We start from the raw sequence: 21,335 nt of genomic DNA on the forward strand, positions 1-21,335 counted from the left end.
TGGTCTGCTGATGGTAAAGGCAGTCACCAGCTGGCCGGTTTCCGTGGGTGCTAAGGAAAATTGGGTTGAAAGGTGTCCCCGCTGGGGGAGAAGTTAAAAACAGATTCAGAAAATCAGTCCAGTGTGTGATATGTTCTGCAGGGGTAGGGAAGAACAGGTAAGAGTGTCTTTAAGTTGGAGAAGCTCACTGAAGCTCTGTCCTCTTTGCAACATCAACGTAAAATGTACATCAGCTCACAAGTGACTTCTTGCAGCTGTAGGGACATTGAATGTTTTTTCTTCTAATTTTTTTTGTCCTGCATTGTTCTAATTGTTTTATTTCCCCTTTCAGGTTGGTTAGCTCTCTTCGTGGTAGTGTTCAAACCAAAAAGCGTGCTAGTACAGCGTGTTTTGCCTTATTCTAGTTGGATTCATTTTGTTTCTGCTGTTCCATAATCTAGTAAGCTCCTCTCAGCTGAGACTTGGGAGAAGATGATACAGGATGTGTTTGTCCTGGGCACGCAGGCCTCTTCCAGGTCATGTTTCCAGCAGGATGGAAATGAAATGCAGTAACTTTGTGCTACGCATCTCAAAACTACCTGAGGTGAGTTCCTAAACATCATCTTATGTGCTTTGTTCCAGGCACAGCTGCGAGCTTTCATCCCGGAGATGCTGAAATACTCCACGGGTCGCGGCAAGCCAGGCTGGGGCAAGGAGAGCTGCAAGCCCATCTGGTGGCCTGAGGACATCCCGTGGGCCAACGTCCGCAGCGACGTCCGCACGGAAGAACAGAAGCAGCGGGTGGGTGTCCCATGGGTCTGCCTTCAGTTTTTGGGGGAGCCGTTTTTCTTTCCCTCAAGGGATGGAAGAAACTGCATCATCAGCCCTTCCTTGGCTTAGTGTCAGACATCGAGCTCGGGAGAGCAATGAGATGAGAGGTGTAGCGTTCAACCTGCTCTGTCCCTGCCTGCGTGGTGTGACGAGCAGGTATTTGAAGCACATCTCTTTCTGCAGCGGGTGTCCTTCTTGCTAGTTGCATCACCTGCTCATCTCTGTGGCCTTTGAAGCAGCCTGCCCAGCCTAAGACCAGTCAACTCTCCAAGTATGCAGCTCATTTACTACAGAGTCTGTGTTGTGGCCTCGTGAAGCCCTTGAAGGGTTTACTGTCCCATCCTGAGCAGGGACCTTTGTGCTTAAAGGGGAGTGATCAAAGATGTGTGGTGGAGCCAGGAAAAAAAGAAGTGAGAGAATGGATGAAGAGGTCTTGGTATCAGGTGGTTGGGTGTCAGTTACAGCTGTGGATCCTACACAGGTGATGTTGTCACCAACCTGTCACAAGGAGACTGTCAAAAAAAAGGCTACCAGGGTGTGAGGGCAGTGCTGATGCGGATCTGGTTGGGTGGGGAGGGATGCCCGGGGGGCTGGAAATGGCGCTGCGTCCTCAGCTCTTTCAAGGTGGAGGTGGTTTTCTGTGTGTTGGCCTCAATTCTTTAAGATTTCAAGGCAGAGAAATTTCATTGAGATTTCATTGAGAAATATGCCCTCCTTTGGTCAAGTATGCTCATTCTGTGTCCATACACAGAAATGCAGTGGCTCAGGGTAATTTCTGAGTCCTGGGGAATGAGGGGATGGAGGGATTAGGTACTGGGGGCATCTTGTTTGAGGATTTATTGAAAAGCACCCAGTAAAGGTAAGCATGCAAATCACAGCAGTAGCAGCATTGGAGCGGTTCAGAAAAGTTTTTACACGCTCTCAACTCCTTTCTGATTCTCCTCGTAGGTGTCGTGGACCCAGGCGTTGCGGACTATCGTGAAGAACTGCTACAAGCAGCATGGCCGTGAGGACCTGCTCTACGCGTTCGAGGACCAGCAGACGCAGCAGCAGACCACGACCACACACAGCATAGCGCACCTGGTGCCGTCACAGACAGTGGTACAAACCTTCAGCAACCCCGATGGCACCGTGTCCCTCATCCAGGTGAGAAAAGCCCTCCAGCGTTCCCAGCACAGCTGACTCAGGATCAACTTGCCTGCCTCTAGGAGGTGGTTTAGAGCAAACCCCTTTTGGTAGCTGGCCTTGTCCTTCAGGAATTCTCTTTATCAGTGTCTCAGCCCTCTGGCTCATTAAGCCAGTGCTCCTGCTCAAAGGAGCAGTCCCATCCTCTCTCTTCCCAGCTCCTGTCCCTTGCTCTCCTGTTGTGGCAGCACGGACAGACCTGCAGCTATTTGGTCAAGTAGTTCAGGGTCTGACCTGGGTCTTACTAACCCGTTCACAGACGGACACACAGCTCATCTGGCCACACAAAACCTGTGGTGGCTGTGTGATGAAGTGACGGGAGGAAACGTGATGGGACTGCTTTTCTTTAATGGCATGAAATCTACCTTAATCCATGGCATTAGGTACTTCTGCGCCCCCTGCTCTTACACCTGAAGTGTGTAAGATATAAATATTGTAATTCTCAAGCTGCCCCCTGAGGGAAGGATGTCTGTTAGACCGCTTTAGGGGATTCACAGCAGAAGTTGCTGCTGCTGTATTCCCTTCTCCATGTGGGGCGGCAGCTTCTGGCAGCTCAGGACGTGGACTTTATTTTTGTTTTGCTTTTGTTTTTTTTTTTTGTTTGCTTTTCAAATGAAAGCTTTTCAGTGAATTGGCCCAGCTTTCTGCTCCCCCAAGGCCCAGCAGACGTGTCAAACTGCTTCTGTTTGCTCACCTGCTAGCAGACATTTTCCCCTTGATAGTATTCTCTTAGGTGCCCAGCACCTGAGATCTCATCGACTTTCTAGCACCTACAGGTTTAATTCTGCTTAGAAACAAAGCTGCACATCTCCCAGATTTTGCCTTTTCCCAGCTGTTAAATAGGGAAAGTGTAATTTCCAAAGCCAGCGGGGTAGTGAGGATGGACTAATGTTTGCCAAGTGCCTGGAGAGCAGTGCCCCTGTGAGTGGTAAGTGGTGTTATAAATGATAGCTGATACGCAGGGTATAGTTTTTACAGGGTAGGTTTTTTACACGACTTCCACGCGGTGGGAGAAGTGTCTTGGTTCCACCTGTGCACCCTGCTCACACCTGGGAATGGCAGCGGTATCCTGCAGCTGTTCTTTGTGAGGCTAGGAAAATAGCGAGGGCCTGTGTTCAGACAGACACAAGGGCTGTGCAAAACTTGTTTCTGGGCCCTGTCCCCGCTCTGGAAGCTGCTGCAGATTGACATTGCTTTAGCGTGTTGTTTTTTCCCCTTGGAGACAGCTCAGGATTTTCCGTGAGCTCTGCCCATTACTATTATTCTCTGTAGATGCAATGCCTTGTAACCTGAGAGCGTTTGACTGTCCCTTTGTCTGAATTATATGGATGTTTTCCTGCGCTAGCAGGCATGTTCAGCTGCATCTTGTTGACTTCTGCAGGTTGGCACCGGTGCTACAGTTGCCACGCTGGCTGATGCCTCCGAGTTGCCTACCACGGTCACCGTCGCACAAGTCAATTATTCCGCAGTGACTGACGGGGAGGTAAGGATCCGGGTCGTGCCCATCGTGTTCAGAGCACAATCATCCTATTTGACTTTGATAAAGTTAAATATTTGTCACAATGAAGTCACAAAAAACCACCAGCCCTGCAGTGTTCAGGGTTAAAATACCTGTGAAACTATATGAAATTTCATATAGGAAGTGCTGAACTGCTGTTGTTTTGACTCAGGAGCATACAAACGCAATTATGGCAGAAGCCTCAGCTCCGAATTTCATCCCATTTTAATGTCCTGTACGTTAATTCTGGGAGATCTGCTCCAGCAGATAGAGACCTAACTGCACAAATGCACGTTTCTGTATTTGTTTGGGATAATTGTTTCATGTGTGCTCTAGAACCCGAGTTTTGCCAGTTCAGGGTTGGGGGTGACGCCTGGGGTATTCTGAGCCTGTGGTTAGTGGAGGATATTGCATGGCTGTGGGCAAACGGTGTGATTCTTCGGCTACTGATCTCTGGACAAAATGGGACTGTTCTTCTTCTGCAGCTTTTAGAGAGGTTTGCAAGTGAATACCGGAGAGAGCTTCATAAATGCACGTTATATTCGAGACAACATGAGGTACCGCGGAGCACAGTACTGTTCCACGTACTGTGAAAGCTTCTTCCAGTGCTCTAAAACTGGGCAAAGCTCCTTCTGTTGAGGACTCCATCAGACCACTTCAACCCTCAAATCTGACCTCTCGAACTTGCATGCGTTTATTTTTTCCGCTTCTTTTTTTTAAACACGTTAGTAAGTTTAAAGACCCCAAGGAAACTTACTTTTTTTTTAACCTCTTTTTCCCCACTAACCCCCCTGTAAATCCATGAGGCTGCAGGCAGCTTTCTGCCCCTTTGCTGCGTGCCAGGCTGTCTGGCTGCGGACGGTCTGTGCAGGAGTGGTGGGGTCTGGTCAGCTCTGTGCGAGTGAGGCTTTCAGGGCGACAGGTGGCAGCACAGAACAGCTTTGTTCTGCACAAGACCCTACTTCCATCTCAGGAGCAAAGGGAAGCGGCCTGGCTGTGACCTTGAAGTACTTTGAGGGTTTTCAGAACCCTCTTCAGATGTCTCTTGACACCTGTAAGAAAATTTTCAGAGGGACAAACAGAAATCAAGGGAGTGCAGGCACCTAGTTCCTCCTGTAAATTAAATGTTTAAGAGATATTGGACGAAATAAAGATACAAAAGTTTTTTCATTGGTGAATGGCTGGGATCGCTATGTGCGGATAAATCCACAGCCCGCTGGCAGCGTCTCTAAGGATGTTTCTGCCTCGCTGTCGTGCTGCGTGGAGATGTGAGTTAGCTCTGAGTAAGCAGACGTGTTTATAGGATGCAGAGCAACACGGAGCAGGGATGCTTGCTACGATCTCAGCAGCACAACTTTTGTGTTAGTGCGGAGAAGGGCCCGGACAATTCCTCCTCCTTTGCCAGGAGTAAGTCCTTTCCCATTTTGAAACAGCCTAGGCATTTTGCAGGGCGCTGTGCGCCACAGTGGAGATCTGCCTGACTGCTGAATACATGTATTTGCAGAATATATGTATGTTCTCCTTCTGCATGGTGGTGGGAAGGGTGCCTTTCCCTGCTCGGGCTTGCTTTGCTTTGGTTTCGGCATGGCTAGGGAGCAGCACAAACTCAGTCCAACTCTCCTGAGATCCTCCCATCTGCGACTTCTTCCTCTCGAAGCACTCAGACTTGGTTCCATCTTTCCTAAAAGACTTCGCCTTCTCTTAACTCGGCTTCTTTTCACCTTGTCTCAATGCCCTGTCGCTGCTTCCTCCCTGCTTTGGATCCTTTCGCCCAGGGTCAGCTGTGGGCGCAGGAGAGCAAAGCAGTTGCCTTGAACTGGGGATGGCCATCTTCATTTATTAAGTGTACTACAGCAAAACAAGTTCCAGTTGTGAGCTTTAGGTGAGCTTGAGACAAGTCCAGCACAAATAAATCCTAAATGGGAACATGTTTGGTTCCCCAAAATGACGGGAGGGGTGCAGGCAGATGGAAACGGGGGCACGTGCAGCCCTTTGCCCTGTGGGACGGTGATCTGTGCTGAGCTTCCAGCACCACAGCAGTGTGGCTGCTTTAAAAAGTGCCTGGCAGGCAGTGATCCGACTGCTGTCCCATTTTCTGGTGGGCATGGCTGAACAAAAGGGGTTTGTGGGAGCTTGAGGTGCTTCACAGATGTTTGGGGGGGCACCTTCCATGTGCATGAGAACTAAAATTCTCGCTTGAAGACTGAACACGTGCAGAATAGCAGCTAGACTTGAGGGCTGGCTACAGAAACTCACTCGTGGCTGAGAGAGGGTTGTAGGGTCCGTGGTGTTCTCAGCTGGATCCTGGTCTTTTCCCCCTGGTGCTCTCTTTTCCCTGTCAAAGTCTCTGGGAGAGAGTCAGAGTACGTGCAGGATTCTCCAAAGACTTCTCGAAACTATCTGACTTCTTTGTTTTAGGCAGCAGCCATCGTTTCACGGGATGGCTTCATATCCTGGGACCTTCCTTCTTGTTCTTCCTCCGCAGGTGGAGCAGAACTGGGCAACGCTACAGGGGGGTGAGATGACCATCCAGACGACGCAGGCATCAGAGGCCACGCAGGCAGTGGCATCGTTAGCAGAAGCAGCAGTGGCAGCATCTCAGGAGATGCAACAAGGAGCAACTGTTACCATGGCACTCAACAGGTACGGGGGAGAGGAGAAGGCTAGAAGGCTGCACGCGGGTGCTTCCTTCTAGGTTTTCACTCTAACAGTAAGAGGACACTGTCTGCAGTCCCGTGGAGGCTTTTCCTTAGCAAATTCCTAGTTCGACCTGCGTACAGGAGTCTGCAGGATAGTTTTCAGTTTCCACTGTAACAGTAGGAGCCCACTGACATGGAAATTTCCTGAAAGAGGAAACGGTAGGTGGTAACTGCACCCCCTAAATGGTTTGGGTTCAGCAAGGGTCCGGTTACAGAACCGAGCTTGCTAATAAGAGTCCTAATGTGCTGATAGTGCCTTTTGGTACGCTGGTCTGTGTATCCATCAGAATTAGTAATAGTTCCTTACTAAAAGGCTGAATTTCCCAGTGGTGTGCTGCCTTGGTCTCTCGTCAGAAAACAGAATGTTGTGCTCAGTGTGCCAACAGGTAAAGTTGGTAAAGTTTAGTTCTGTGCAGGTCCGTGCAGCGGGAAGCAGTGCCTTTGCTCAGCTCTGGGGAGTTTTTTAAGCTTTGCTTGATGTTCTTAAAAACTGGAAGTGGCTGGGGCACACTGCGGCTGCATCCCGAGGGAGCAGGACAGGACGTGGCTGCAGCCCCAGTAGCGCAGGAGGTTTCACGCTGCTGAGGTGTGGGCAAAACGTTTTCCTCATCCAAATCAGGGTTCTGGACTAAAGGCTGTCAGAGTAAAAGCTGAGCAGCCGTGGCTTGGGACACGGCACAAGCCCACAGTGCTGGTGGTTGGGGTAGAGCTCCAAGACCATGCTGTGCGGGGATCACAAATTACTAAAGCAGCCACCTTGATCCTGGGGTCCATCACCAGCTTGCTTCCAAATTGCTGTTGTAACTGAATTGCAAACCCACCTAGAACTGTTTCTGTTTGTGATCCAGATTCAAGTCTGTCAGATACGTTCTTTTCTGCTGCTGTAGGAGGCTGATTGAGTAGGATTATTTTTATCAATAGGTCCACTGTAAAATTACCTCTTAAAACCAAGTGATCTATTTAGGACACTGTAAGAACAGATAAAGTAACTAGGCATGGAGTTGGAAAAAAAAAAAAAAAAGTCCAGTCTCCTGGAATCTGGCTTGCAGGACCTGTATCCTGCACGTTTCTAGTTGGTAGATTTTTTTTTCTACATACTTTTGAGAAATTCTTCTGAAACCAGTGTGCTTTCAATTTAATTTTGTCCCATTGCTACTAGTTCTGGCTCCTAAGGTCACCAACGAGCAGTTCCTTTTCCTGCATTTAGGAAGTTCAGAATCCCTAATAAAAAAGAAATGTTAAAATGAAATGAAGGCTCCTAGAAAACATGAGCGGAAGAGCTTTCAACGAGTAACGTAGTCGCTGTTGTGCCTCAAGACAGGGTCAGCTGTGCTTATACCCAGGAAGGCCCTGTAGTAAGTCTGAAACAGCTCATAGCTCAGGAGCAATGTGAAGCCTGTTGCAGCATTGCAGTGGGAATGTTGGGCCTCGTTTTATTTCACATTTTGTTGTCGCCCTCTTTCTCTACTGACAGTGGGAGGGTTTGGGGTCCCGTCTGGGTGACTAGCCCCCCAAACCTTCCATGTGGAACAGGTGCTCTCTTTTCTTTGCCACCAAACACTGCTGGGGGTCTTTCCTCTACCTGTAGGAACATCTCAGCAAGTCCTTGAGAGCTAAAGGCTCTTCCAGCTCTGGAAACTTCATGCTTAATTTAGCTGAGGGCTGCTGTCTTCGATTTCCCTGACAGGGAGCAAAGGACTCTCGTAGTCCATGCAGAGCAGTGCACCCGCAAACAGCACATTGGGATGGGTGAAACCTCTGCCAGGTTTGAGGATGGGAAGTATGGGGCCTCCTGGTAAAGGAGGACAAATTGGAGGTGGTTAATTCATTGATTTGAACTAATTAGTGTTTGTGGAGCACGCTGTAACTGGGCACAGCTCTTATGCTGTATGGTCGTTGTTATTTTCATAGGTGCAACCTTAATGAATGATTAAAATGCTGAATTGCCCCTGAAAGTGGCTTCAAGTAAGTGTGCAAAGTCTAGGAAATAGTGTTACAGCAGGAGGTCTGGGTGTACCCCCAGGTTTGCTCTGTTGTAGTTGGCCTTCCTGCGCTCTGCCTCCACGTAGCTGCAGGTTCAGAAGAGAGATCAGCCAGAAGGGGTAGGGAGGCAGAACAAGAAAATATTCTGGCTCAGTAACGGTGTTTAAGAGCTGCCCTGAGTGACAGAGGGGCTATTTAGAAATGAAAATATGCCCTGAGTAGCTAATATTTATCCAAGGGGTCTGGAGAAGTTTGAACGGTTGTAGAAGGATGCTCACAGCACTCGGACTGTACAACGAAATGGCAAATAGAATATTATCTCAGTCCATGCCAAATAATGCACGCGTGAAGAAATATCTCCTGTATAGACCCAATCAGGAACTGTTTGTTACCAGTTGCCATTCAGCAAGCTCCAAGAATCCCTGCTGAGCAGGTATTGTCAGACGAGTAAGTTGAATATTAGGAATTACAGGGAAGGGCATAGAGAGCAAGGCAGGATTAGGCCACTGTACTAACCCATGGTACGTCTACGTCTTGAATAATGTGAGAAATGGTCACACACACCCCTCAAACAATGTCTTACATTTAGAAAAAGTCTGGAAAAGGACGAGACTAATCAGGAAGAGCCCTTCCACAGCGAGTGGACTCTGTCTCTTCAGCTTGGAAAAGAGATTACTGGAAGTCTATGAAGTCACGAGGAAAATGAAAATGGAACTGTTATTTTCCATTTCTTGCACTATCAGATGCACAGGCTGCCCAGCAAGACTGAGGGAGTAGGTTTTGGACTACCAGAATGCAACGTTTTTATTCACACGTCATCTAATTAAATGTGGGTCTCATTGACACAGGATGTTGGGGAAGCAAAAAGTATAAATGGGTTTCAAAGGGGATTAGAAAAATCAAACCTGATGGTCCAGATGCAGTCTCTGATGTAGGAAATCAATACGCTGCTGACTGTCGGAAGCTGAGAGGGTGTAGGAAGGGAAGGATCATACACACTCCTTCCTAAATATCTGATACTGGCTGTTCTCACAGCAGGGTTGCTGCATTAGAAGGGCCTTTGGTCTGACCTCATTCGTGCGAGGAAATTTAAGAATACCGTGCTTAGCTACCAATCACTCATTAAAAAGAATTATTAAACCACTTGGCTGGGGAGAGGTACTCTGTCTTCTCTAAATAGAGAGCTGCTGATGTGATCCTGGTAATGGTAAACCTCTGGGCCTTCTGCAGTGCGAGGTAAGCTGGCTGAATCAGTAGTGAGAGGGGGAGTTGGAAAATCTGGAGAGACCAGGTGGCAAAACAATGAGTTTTGTACTGGAAACCAGAGGCAGGAAGGAGCCACGTTGTGTTAGAACTTACTTGGATCGTCCAAAAGCTTTTAGTGAAGTCGCAGGCAAAAGGATGTTAAAGAAGGCACGGATATTCTAAGAGAGAGGCAAGCTGAAAAAAAGGCAGTGAAAGCAGCTTATTTCCCTGTATTCCTCCTCCACCGGAGATTTTCCATTCTGGATAACTTCAGCTGGCCCTGGTGAGAATCCCTCCTGCCTGTGTGTGTTCTCTTGATATCAGTGCCTAGTTAAATGGGCCCTACTGGAGCAGGGTTGTCTGGTGGTCTTCCTAACCCTTCCCTTCTCTTTTCTGTGCCCCCAGTGAAGCAGCAGCCCACGCGGTAGCCACGCTTGCTGAAGCCACTCTCCAAGGTGGAGGACAGATCGTCCTGTCTGGTGAAACCGCGGCGGCAGTAGGAGCGCTTACCGGAGTCCAAGATGCCAATGGTAAGGCTGCCGGAAAGTTTTTGCTTTCTGTTTTATTTTTTTAATTTTTTTTTCCTTTGCTCTCAGCTAGGGTTTTTTTCCTCTCCACTTGAAATGCCAAGTTTTCCCCAGTAAAATAGCTCTGCCTCACTTCAGGTTGACTTAAAAGCCCAGAGAGCAAAATGATAGCACTAACTTCGTTTGCTTCCCTGGTGCTCGGGGCTCCGCTGTCCTCCTCCTCCTGCCAGCTTGCTCTTCAGCCCTAGTTTTATGGGGAAGGATTGCTCCCCGTTCTGTCCCTGTACGCTGCCCAGGACCCAGACTCGGTTGACACCGCTAGTCAGTGCCACGATAAGCTTGACTCCAAAACACTTCACTGTGGAGTGGCAGGGAGTATGACCAACATTTTATTACCCACTCGTTTCCTTCCTTCTCTAGTTGTCTTATTGTTTATTTTTATTCCTTTATGCTTGGTGGCTGCTCTTGAACAACTGTTGCTTTTCTGCTCGGTCGTCTGTCGGCAGCCAGCCTCAGCGTGCTGCCTTCTTCCTCGTTTCCCATCTTGCCACCGCACGGCCAGTGGCTTAGTTCGGGGGATTTTCTGTAGAGCTTCTCCCTCAGCGTCTTTTTTCCAACTCTGGGGACTTTCATAGATATCCAGACTAAGCTGGTAGTGAATAAATAAAACAGAAAGTTTGTGGAAACTGGTTCAGGATGATACTGGGTCACACTGGTGTGCCTAGTTTGTCTACCACCTCCAGTCTCGCTGTATCTGATGCCTTTACCACACTTCCCAAATTAAGAGATGAAACTCTCTGGTTATTTGATGGAATAGAGAGAAAGGCATCGAAATAAGCCCAGAAAGGATGAGGACTGTGAAGTTGTGTCTAAAAAAAAAAGTTGCTATTTGGGCAGTAGTTGTCAAAGGGGGAAAACGCGTGCGCAGCCAGGGGGCAGACCGCTGAGTTCTTGCCTTGTTGCTTTGCATATGAAGCAGAAATCCTTCTAGGTCAGACATCAGGTTCGACTCCCATCAAAATCCTCGTCTTGTAGGCAATGCACTCGTCCTGAAACATCAGCACTTGGGGGAGACGAGGGAAGAGTGGCTTTGCTCAGGGTGCTGTGCTTGATGCCTCTTGCTGTGGAGTCAGCCGGCCTGCAGAGGGAGCAGAAATGAAATACCAACCCTGGCCTCGCTGCTGGGATGCAGAGAGGGAAGAGCAGAGGGATGAGCAGCCGTGTGTTGTATTTCACGTCTCTATTTCCCTGCCTGCCGGGCGTGAGGGGGGCGAGCAGCATTTATCGAAGGGAGAATCTGACCCGGGATGCTCAAAACCAGCAACCGAGCAGATCCGTAGAAGCACTTTAGTGTCCTTTGGCAGGTCTGCACCCTTTTGGTTGGCTTCCAAAATGCTTTCACGCTCTGGATTCCTCTGGATGCTTCCCCTCAACACCTCCCACCCTTCAAGGCCCTGAGTCACTCCACCTCGCTTGCCCAGCTTGCATTAAAACGATATTAATGCTGGGGTTTTTTCCTCCTTTTTTTTTTTTTCCTAACAGCGGAGCTGGAAATCAGCTGGGATTTAGAGTGCATTAAGGGGAGAGACTGCAGCGTTTTCCTCCGTGCAAAGCCTCACCCGCAGCCCCTCGCCTTGCTTCCACCCTTCGATTCGCTCTAACCTCCGGCGGCATTAAGGGGAAGGGCTCGGGCAGCCCTTGGAAGCGCCGTGCCGGTCGCTTCCTTACGTAACCAGCTAATTTATCTCCCCCGGGGACGGAGGAGATGCGGGTATCCATTCCTGCTGGCTCTGGCCGGGGCTGGAGAGCAGACGGGTTTTCGGCGTTGGCGCTGTCGCCGAGGATTCGCTCTGCCTCTTTTCGTACCCCGCAGCCCCCGGGGGCGAGGGCGAGCATCGTCCTGGGCGCTCGGTCCCCCTGGGGCAGCGGGGACACGTTGCTTTGCGTGCTGTCCTCTTGGGAGGAGAGGAGCCGGAGGGATTTGGTGCGACTGGGCACCTAGGAGTGGCTCCCAGAGCCACAATGGAGTTAACCAGCAAATACCCCTGCTCGCTGTTGCTTACGAAGTCTTAACTTGTCAATATTTTCAATAAATGCTTCTCTCTAGGAATCTTACCCTTCCGTAGGTTGTTTCTGAGGCATTCTGATCCCGTACCCGTGCAGTTTTCCCTGGAAGGGACATAAATTTGTCCCCGTTTTATTGGTAGGGAAACTGAGACAGTAGTTGAATGAAATTGCTTGAGGTCAGGGAAGGTGATGGCAGAAGGTTGATGGTCAGTTCTTGATGGCAGCCACCAGATGTAATTGCTCCCTTTTTTTTTGTTGTTTTATCTTGATAAAATACTTTTCCCATCCATGCTCTGGCATCCGAATAACAATAACTGACCCCAGAAAATCAGGCTGGCTAAAAAGAGGCAAATTCTGTATTTTTTTTTTTTTTTTTTTGTGCGTCTCAGAGGCTGGAACTCCATTCAGCATTGCAGGGAGCCCGGCAGCGGGGCTCAACTGTGAAAGGGCTGTGGGTAATCTCGTGATCGGTTACATCTACAGGGAAGGGAAATAAGATCTCCCGCCCCAACGCCGTGTCAAACGAGCTAAGTGCTTTATGGTTTCCTTGCTGCTCGGGAGCATCTGCTCCGAGCCGGGATGCTGGAACCGGTGACCCCGTGGTTGAAGCCTCAGATGTTTTGGTCTGAAAGGGCCGGCATTAAAGTCCTATTTCGAGCAGGTGACCGGGATCGTGGCAGCACCCGTTCGTGAAGCTGGCTGCAAAATGGAAAATGCACCGGGAAGAGGAAGCTGTGCTCCCTGGGGGTGCTTTTGGAGCATGCTACGGGCAGCTCCGTGTGCCGAGCCCTGGAAGGAGAGGTGGCAGCGCCAGCCCGCAGGCTGGGCCTCGCTTCTGCGTCCTCGTGCTGCAGCCTTTTGTTCGACATCGATCCGAGCGGGGCCTGAAAGCTGCCTTGGCTACAGGCTTCCTGACTTCAGGCTTAAATATTGATGAAGCCTGTGCCTGCGCAGCGCTGGAGCAGCGCGCGGTGCCGCCCCGGGAATATGGCAGGCGACGCACAGAGCAGGCTCCCTGCCCCGAGGAGGCTGCTTCGGTGTCCTGTGGAGCCCAGGGCTGTTGGTTTTGTGTTGTTGGTGGCGTTTTGGAGAGCTGCTTTGGAGACAAGAGGGGCTCCAAGCTCCAGCTGCGGTGGGTTTTGCCCTTCTCCAGCCCTTCGGTCGTCAGAACAAACTCAGAAAGGACCAAAGGAGACCCGCTTACGGCCGGGGGTGAGCCAGGATTACCGAGCTGTGATGGAAGCACGGGGAGAGCATTAGGGCTCTGACGTGGGCGGGGGGATTAGCAGGCTCCGTGCTTCTGCGAGCAGAGGTGAGGCATCAGTGCAGGGCCGCATCTTGCAGGCTAGCGCAGGACCGGTGGTCCTGTAGGGTTATTTAGGATGAGGGGGCCCCGTTGCACCAGAGCTGCCCCACTTGGCGATTTTTGGTGATTTCTGCACCAGGAGTGGTTTAATTGCTGCGAGGCTGCCGAGCTTCCCGCATGAAATCAAGGAGGTGTGGGTGGAAACCTGCCTCCACCCTCGGTGCAGATGGGAAACGCGCGGCCGCCAGCCCCGGCAGGCTCGTGGCGGGCTGTTTACAGGTGAAAGCACAGCCAGGAGGGGAAGGCAGGAGCCCAGGTCCTGTTCCTGAGCAGCGTGTGTCTCCTCAGGAGCGTGAAAGCAGAGGGAGCCACCAAGGGCAAAGCCAGGAGCTGCCTGTTCTTGCTTTGCCTCGGGACAGGGAGGTGCAGCACCGTGATCCCTGGTGGCTTTTTTTTTATGAGAAAAGGGGAAAGGCGGGGGCTCGGAGGCTGACCTGCTGCCTATGTCAGACGTTTTTAAATAATAATTTCCCCCGTTAGATGTTCTTTTGAAGGAAGATGGGTCCAAACGAGTCGCTAACAGCTTGGCAAATTGCTGATGAGCTCCCTTGCATCCAGGCAGACAAGAAGGAAAGGGTCGAGCTTTCTGTAGCACCTTCCCGGTAGGAAGAGATATTCATTTTTTTAATGAGTGCTGCCCTGAAACGGGCACAGTTTAATCACCATCTGAAGGAGAAGCGAGGAATTTAATTTTTGCAGTTGCATGTCACCTGGCAGGGCAGGAGAGAGGACGATGGCAGCCAGCAACGAGAGCTGGAGCGGGCGAGCGAAGTCCTGGGTGCGTGGAGCGGCTCCAGGAAGGAGGAGAGGTGTTCCCCAGAGGACAAATTACTGGGCATGAATGAATTCTTGTCAACAGCAGGGCCCTGATGAATGCTGAGTGAAATACGTTGGCACGAGCATCAGCTCAAACAAATTCGTTCCGTGTCAAGCACACGGAGCTCCCTGCTGGTGCCTTTCGGAGAGGGGATGCTCGGCTGCAGCTCCGTCATCTCCGCGTCTGTCCCCTTTCTGTGTCAACACTGGGGGAATCCCAGCGTGGCTGCTGAGGAACAAACCCTGTTGGGGTTGGGGGACACCAGCCACAGCTTTGATGCCAGCGGTGCTGCTCGGGATTTCCCCAGCACCACGGGGGGCAAAGGCTTTGCAGGGCGCTCGCTCCCAGGGCTGCTGCTGCGTTGGCACCGAACCTCGCCAGCTAAGCGCTACCTGCTCGCTCTGGCACGGCTCTCCTTGCTCTAAACCTCTCGTGGGGGTTCTCCTTTTTGCTGCAGCCCTGCCCTACTCCTGGGCACGACCCTTTGCCTGCTCAGGCTGCCCTTCTGCCACGGGGCTGTGCCGGGCGCTGTGCGGCTCCGGCTCGACGCCTCGGCGCTGCTGACGATTAGGATTTGTCTGCCCACCGACCGGGGCTAAAAACAGTGGCTCCGACAGCTCCCTCTTGCGCTGTCGAATGCCAGGTTTTCCCTCTGGTCCTACAAACCAGGCGCCACCTGCACCAGCGGTTCTCTTACCCCCAGCACAGGCTCGGAGCCAGCTTTGCCCAGGACCCGGGCTGCTCCCAGCACCAGGAGTTTGGCCGAGTTAGAGCAGGAGGTGGATGCCACGGCACCCGAGGGCTGGCTGTAGGGCTTCCCTGCTTATTGTGACCTCGGTAAGTCCCTTGGCTGACACCCCAAGTGGTATTTCTGGGTGCAGTTTGTCTTTTCAGGCAGGGAGACTCACGAACTCATTTGATTTCCTTGGGAGAAGATATTTCTATAGGATGAGCACTACAGGTCTCCTCTCTGCAAAGACAGCTGTCGGAGGACTGCAAGGAAGAGTCTTTTGCTCTTTGCTTTTTTTGGGTTCCTTTTGCTGGTTTTTGTGTGTGTTCCTGTTCTATGCCCAAGTCTCACATGAAGTTTACAGGCTGCTTTTTTAGCTCTGAAACGTGCCCCCAAGCTTGCAAAGAGAGAAGGCAGCATCCCGGGGAGACACCAGGAGCTCCTCGGGTGTCTGTTGCTGTCCCCTAAAAGACGCTTGCCTTTGCTCCTCAACCTTTTTGTGATCCAGAAGGGGAAACCACCTTCATCAGGGGTAGGGAGTCGCAGCCAAGTCCTTTGCTGCTTGATCATTTCCAGCATTTCTTGGCGTCCCGCTGGTTTCGGCGAGTTTCCATCCAGTCAGTGAGCCGTGCCCCACCTGACCTTGTCTCGGGGCTTCTTGGTGACCTTACAGCATCTCCAGCGCCTCCCCGTTTCCCCTCCCCTGGTGGGCTCTGGCATCCATTCCTCTTAGCAGGCAGTTGAGACTTACAGGCTCCCCAGCTGTCACAGCCGATGCTGGCCTGGTTTAAGCACAGGCCATTTACCTTCCACGTGTCCTGAATTAGGAGAAATGGACAGGAGGGCTGGGCCTGTTTAAAAATTAAAGCTGATTACGAGGCATTAACATCACATTTAAAGAAATAGGCAGCAGCCCTCCTCTCTCAGCACAGTTGCAATATGTTCCCTTTTGTTCTGGGCTGGGAGAGGAAATGGGGCTGGTATCGACTCCGGGCTGAGCAGGGTTTTTTCTTTAGCTGTGAATTCGAAAAGTGGAGCTGTTTGATGCCTGCTGTAATACTCAGAGCAATTCTGCTACCTAAGGCACTGCCCATCATCTTCGTGCACGTAACAGAAAGCTTAAGTTCTCCTACGATCTTGAATTTCTCTTGGAAAATTCAGATCTGGTGACGCCGTGCTCCTTGATCTGTCCCCTGAATTGATGCACTTGGGAGGCTCCTATTTGGGGAGACCCCAAGCACTTTAATTGGGGGACCCCAAGCACTTTAGGACCAAAACGCAGAAATCCTGGATCAGAAGGCAGCAGTCGGGAAGAAAACTTTTTTTTTCCCCTTTTTTACCTTCGTGAAGGCTCAGCTCTGCTGAGGCAGGTGGATTTTGAGGACTATTTGGTCTGAGATCTTCAGGGCAGAGGGACGTGGTTGCTCCGTGCACGGAAGGATGGAAAGATATGCCTGGCTTGGCTGCGGCAGAGCACGGATGGAAGCAGCAGGCAGGGCTCTGGTCCTCCTCCTGGAGGTTTGTCTCAAAGGGGCACGGCTCTCCTGCTGCTCTCCTGCAGCAGTGGCCCTGTTTCTTCCTCCCGTAGGGTTTTTGCCTTCCCAGTTTCCCACAGCTGAGCTCCCCTCACTTGTTCGCCCTCCATCACAAAGAGCAGCGAGGTTGGGAACGAACGCTCTGAATGAACGTGCTGCTTGTCTAGAAATTCAGTCTGATTTTAGGCTGAATTAGAAGCCTCTTTATTTGGTGCGTTTGTAGGATATTTATCCAGGCTCCTGCGCCTTCGTCTCACAGCCCCTCAATAATTCACGTGGCTTCAGGAAGGGCTGCTGGGTGCAGAACGCGTACTGAGCACAGGCCAGGCCTTTGGGCAGCTGAAGCAATGTGGGTGCTGTGTAGTCGTGTTTCCTGGAGCTTGCTTTCCTCCGTATTCTCTCTAGTGAGCAGCGATAGGTCCCGAGGAATGGTGTCAGGCTGCGACAGGGGAGGTTCGGGCTGGACGTCAGGAAGAGGCTCTTCACTGAGAGGGTGGTCGTGCACTGGAACAGGCTGCCCAGGGACGCAGTCACGGCACCGAGCCTGTCGGAGTTTAAGAAACGTTTGGACTCCGCTCTCAGTCATAGGGTCTGAATTTTGGGGTAGACCTGTGTGGTGCCAGGGGTCAGACTCGATGATCCTTGTGGGTCCCTCCCAACTCGGGATATTCTGTGGTTCTGTGGCTCTATGATTTCTTAGCGAGGCTTTTTGCTCGACTTTACCGTTGCCAGTGCTCGCTGCCAGTTGTTTCAGCTGAGGGTGGCAAGTCCCCAGCAGCTTGGTGGTGTTGACTTGGGATGTCTGGGGGTGTTTTGTGGATGTCTGGGGGTGTTTTGTGGTCACTTTTGCTCATAGGGAAGGTGCCTTCCCCCACCTGCTACGTAACGTGGTGACATTGGGCAGCTCCAAATCACTCCACGTTCACTTGGCCAAGGTGAACGCATGATTAAAAAGTGCATGGGATCTTGTTCGAGGGTATTTTTTTTTCTGATGGTAGATTGTAGGGTTTCCCCCCACCCCCCCCCCCATGTGTATGCATCCTGACTGTGAGGCTTTTTAAGTTTAAGAACTTTGGACCTAAAATAGTTTGGTTGCAGTGGGGCCTTTGGGGTACCTGCAAGAGGTGGAGATCCTAATCCTTTGACGAGCTTTTATCTAAAAGAGCTGAGGCTGTATGTAGGCAGGAAAGGAAGGGCGATCGGTATATTTAGCATGTTTCTATGAGTATGTCTGGGGGCACGGAGCTGGACAGATAAATATTTCCTTGCTTGCCGCTGTTTCCAGTGCAAGACTTGGGATGCAAAGGGATGGAGGTGTTTGTGCGGTGTCTGCGAGCAGATCTCAGTAGTGCTGCTGCCGTTTTTCCAGGCATCCTCCTCCTCGTGCCTAACCCTAACCCCGATCAGAGGCTTGGTTGGCACGGCGGGACCTGCAGGGCTCCTTCACGGGGCTCCTGCCCCCTTCACAAATAGGGCAGGGGTACCAGCGAGAGGACCCCAGGCTGCTTCCCCCCCCGCAGGTGATGTCTGTGCTGGCCGCGTGGATCTGAGCATTCAAACCCCTAGGAATTAAATCAGGTGGGTGGCGGGTTAAGCTGAGATCAAAACCAGCCCGTGCTCGCTGCTCCTTATTCACTGCTTCCACGATGAGGCACACGTGGAATAAAATAAATACTATTAATAATTCGTTAATATAATTACAATATTATTTGAATAGATAATTTATTCAAATATATGCTGTGTGGCAGCCCACCTCCCCAGCTTTTGGGGTCCTGTGAGACGCTGGGTGTCGTAGCCCATCCCCGGAAGGTTTTCCATCTCCCCTGGGGAGGAGACGACCAAGCGCTGCCTCGCTTCCCTCTGCTTGCCCGATCCCAGGACGCAGACCCCTCTGCTCGTTCTCCTGCCACCCCAAACGAGAGGTCCCAGCTCCCCTTCCCCGCTGGCAGAGCGACCTGGAGTTGAGCTGGAGCAGAGCAAGACTCGTGTCACTTGTGTCACTTGTCCCCATCCACGTGGTGACGGGTGAGCGCCGACGTCCCCAGCTTTGTCTGCAGTCCCGTTGCCATTTTTCTCCCCGTGCCATCCCACTCTTACCCCTTGCACCGTTCAAGGGCTTGGGGAATTGCGATTACAGTGCAGCAGGGCAGATGGAGAGGGGTTTCTAATCCCCCTGCACCCTCACGGCACAGAACTGGGCTGCAGTCTGCTGTTTCATGGCAGCAGGGCACGGTCCTTGCCTTCCTAGCAGGTACCCTCGTGGCCACGAGCTGGGCTGGCTCGAGGAACCCTCTCCTGCTGTACTGGGAGAGCTTTGGAAAATGAGGGCCGAACGGATGGAGGCTCCTCTGACCCCGGGGCAGTCGCCAGCTCCCGGCTCTTAATGGCCAGCCGTGGGCGCAGGGTGCGACCTGATCCAAATGGGAAGCTGGCTGAAATCCCAGCAAGCCGTTGGAGCTGGGTAAGGCATCTGATGAAACGAGAAGGGTTTTGTGAACCTCCCCCCTGCTGGGCACCCCACTGGAAGGAGAGGTACGCTGCGAGCTGGGGCTTCCCCAGGCTCAGCTCCCGAGCGCACCGAGGCACGGTCCGTGTGTCAGTGTGTTTATGAAGCTAATAATCCCCTGTTTGAGACCAAATTCCTTCCCTGCAGAGCTGCTCAGCCTCCTGTCCGTGCTCCGATTCAGACCGTGGGTTCACCACGTGCAGAGCCCAGCTAACTGCGGTTTGCTCTCAGGGTTTGCTCCTTAAAAAGCTCCCTGCCCCTCTCTGAGAACAGCCTCAGCTGCTTTCTTAGCAGAGGCTGACCTCTTGAGTTCCCGGATTGCTTTTCTCTGAGCACGTCTGGAGAATTATTTTGTGGCTGGACGTCTCCTCTCCGTTGGATCTCTGTAAAAGGGGATGATTTTCAAGCCTAAAAGCACAACCCCATCTGTCTTGTGCCTCTGGGGCATAGTAAAGAGCCCCGTCCTGCAAGCACTAAGCACGTGAGCGATCTCGCTCGCAGAAATGTTTTCCTTGCCCACCAGCCCTGCCTGTGGCAGGATGATGAAGATGGCAGGCTTTAATTCATTTTCCCAGGAGGCTGAAACGGACCTGCAGGCTTCTGTTTTTCCAACCGAAACCCGTTCCTCTTCGTTGGCCCCGGTGTTCAGCAGTTAAAGTTTTAGGTTTGAAGAGGACGTTTCTTGCTGCCTCCATTAGAGTTGTAGGTTCGAGAAGGACGTTTCTTGCTGCTTCCTTTAGAGTTTTAGGTTTGGAGGATGTTTCTTGCTGCTTCTTTTGGAGTTTTAGGTTTGAAGAGGACGTTTCTTGCCGCTTCCTTTGAGGAAGGATTGGCTCATTCATGCTCTGAGCTTGTGCAAGAGTGCTGGGGGAGATGCACCTCCACCTTGGCATCCCTTTACTGGTGATGCTCAAGTGGCCTTGTCCTAAAGGTTGGTGACGTGCGCTTGTGGGTGCACGAGGGAGGGAAGGTAAAGCCATCCCTGCACAGCTCTCCCAGCCCTCCAGTACCTCGATTGCAGCCTGGCAGGCAGCGTGAGACCCAGATCCGGGGATAGCCCCGCTCTCCCCTTTCCCGGGGTGAGTCCTAATGATCGCCAGGCAGAGGGCTGGGAGGTAAAAACCGTTTCTCATTGCCCTCCGACCAGAAGGGATCGCCTTTCTCCCCGCCGGGAAGTAAATCACCGCCGCAGCAGAGGGCGGTGTGTCTGTCCCCGGAGGCCCCTGTCTCCCAGTGACCTTCTCAGCTCACGAAGACAGCTTGCCTTTGCTGTAAAGCAGCTCATGTGACAGCGGTAATCCGCAGCCAGGAACCAGCTGTGCGGGAAGATTGCAGGGGAATCGCCCTATTTTCCTGCGCCGCGCACCCAGGCGGGCCGGCACACGAGACCGGGGTGGTGGCTTCTGCTTGCTGGCTCCTGGGGGAGGCTGCCGTTGCCTCCTCATCCTCAAGTCCCTCGGCAGGTTGGTATGTTTGGAGTCGCACCAGACACTGCTGCAAAGCACGGTTTCCAGGTCAGGAGTGCCCACGTGCTTCCGTGAGTCAATGCGAAGCTGCTCAAGTTCACAGAAGAAAAAATCAGTTTCTTCTGGTTTCCTCTGAATCTTTTCCAAAAACAGAAGTGGTGTTTCCAAGTCAGATTTTGGCTTGTTCCTCCCACTCCCACCCTGTATCCTTAATCTATTCCCTAAAGCATCCAACCTCCCCTCTGTGTGATGCTTTCTGGTGGCTCACCTGGGCCCCTCTCTGCTGCGCTGCACAAGGCCAGCAGGCTGGTGGCCCGCTCAGGCACTGGTGGACTTCTTGCCACCTGCCCTCAGAAAATTTGAATTATGCCCTGGAGAAGATGCAGGCTCTAAGAATGGAGAGACTGAGGAGAGCACGAGCTTAGAATTGGTTTGAAATTGGTCATGGCTTTATTTGCTGTTGCTCGCCGATCGTAGCAAGCTTTCACTCCGTTAGGGTTTGCCTCCTTATTGCCCCAGATCCTGAACTTCCTCCTCCCTGCTTTCTCCCATGATTTTCATCTTCAAAACCTCCAGCGTGTCCAAAGGGGAGTTCAGTGAGCAGCGGCTGGTGCTTACAAGCTGGCTGCCGGCTGAAGCAGCCGGTCTCGGACCGAGAGCCAGACTTGAGCAGCCAGAGGTTCCCAGGCAGCGGCAGGCGTAAGCTGCCAGCAGTTTGCCTCGATTCCCCCCAGGAGAGGTGCCTTTGATCAGGTAGGGAGCATTTTGCTTCGTACCCGTGTAATCCCTTGGTTTCTCCACCAGCCCTGCCAGAAACCGCTAAGAGCGTGTTTGTGGCATCAATAAGTTGTCCACCAGGACGTGGCCCGAGACAATCCCTCGTTTCGTGTAAGCTACAGAG

At 51.7% G+C, this 21,335-nt stretch overlaps 1 protein-coding gene across 14 annotated transcripts in view; it reads left to right on the top strand.

Moving 5' to 3' along the window:
* The window catches only part of NRF1 (nuclear respiratory factor 1), a 62,249-nt gene that overhangs the window by 26,289 nt on the left and 14,625 nt on the right, over positions 1–21,335 (top strand). For 13 of the 14 annotated variants that reach the window (XM_040545433.1, XM_040545341.1, XM_040545376.1 and 10 more), the window contains exons 6-10: positions 622–780; positions 1,759–1,956; positions 3,377–3,478; positions 5,979–6,136; positions 9,826–9,950. In XM_040545433.1, the coding sequence (XP_040401367.1) occupies positions 622–780; positions 1,759–1,956; positions 3,377–3,478; positions 5,979–6,136; positions 9,826–9,950 (742 nt within the window). Of the gene's footprint in view, positions 1–621; positions 781–1,758; positions 1,957–3,376; positions 3,479–5,978; positions 6,137–9,825; positions 9,951–11,489; positions 12,003–21,335 lie in introns of those variants that run through there. The other variant, XM_040545439.1, reaches the window with a different exon arrangement.

Source organism: Cygnus olor, chromosome 1 (assembly GCF_009769625.2).
Source record: "Cygnus olor isolate bCygOlo1 chromosome 1, bCygOlo1.pri.v2, whole genome shotgun sequence".
In the NCBI taxonomy this organism is placed as follows: domain Eukaryota; kingdom Metazoa; phylum Chordata; class Aves; order Anseriformes; family Anatidae; genus Cygnus; species Cygnus olor.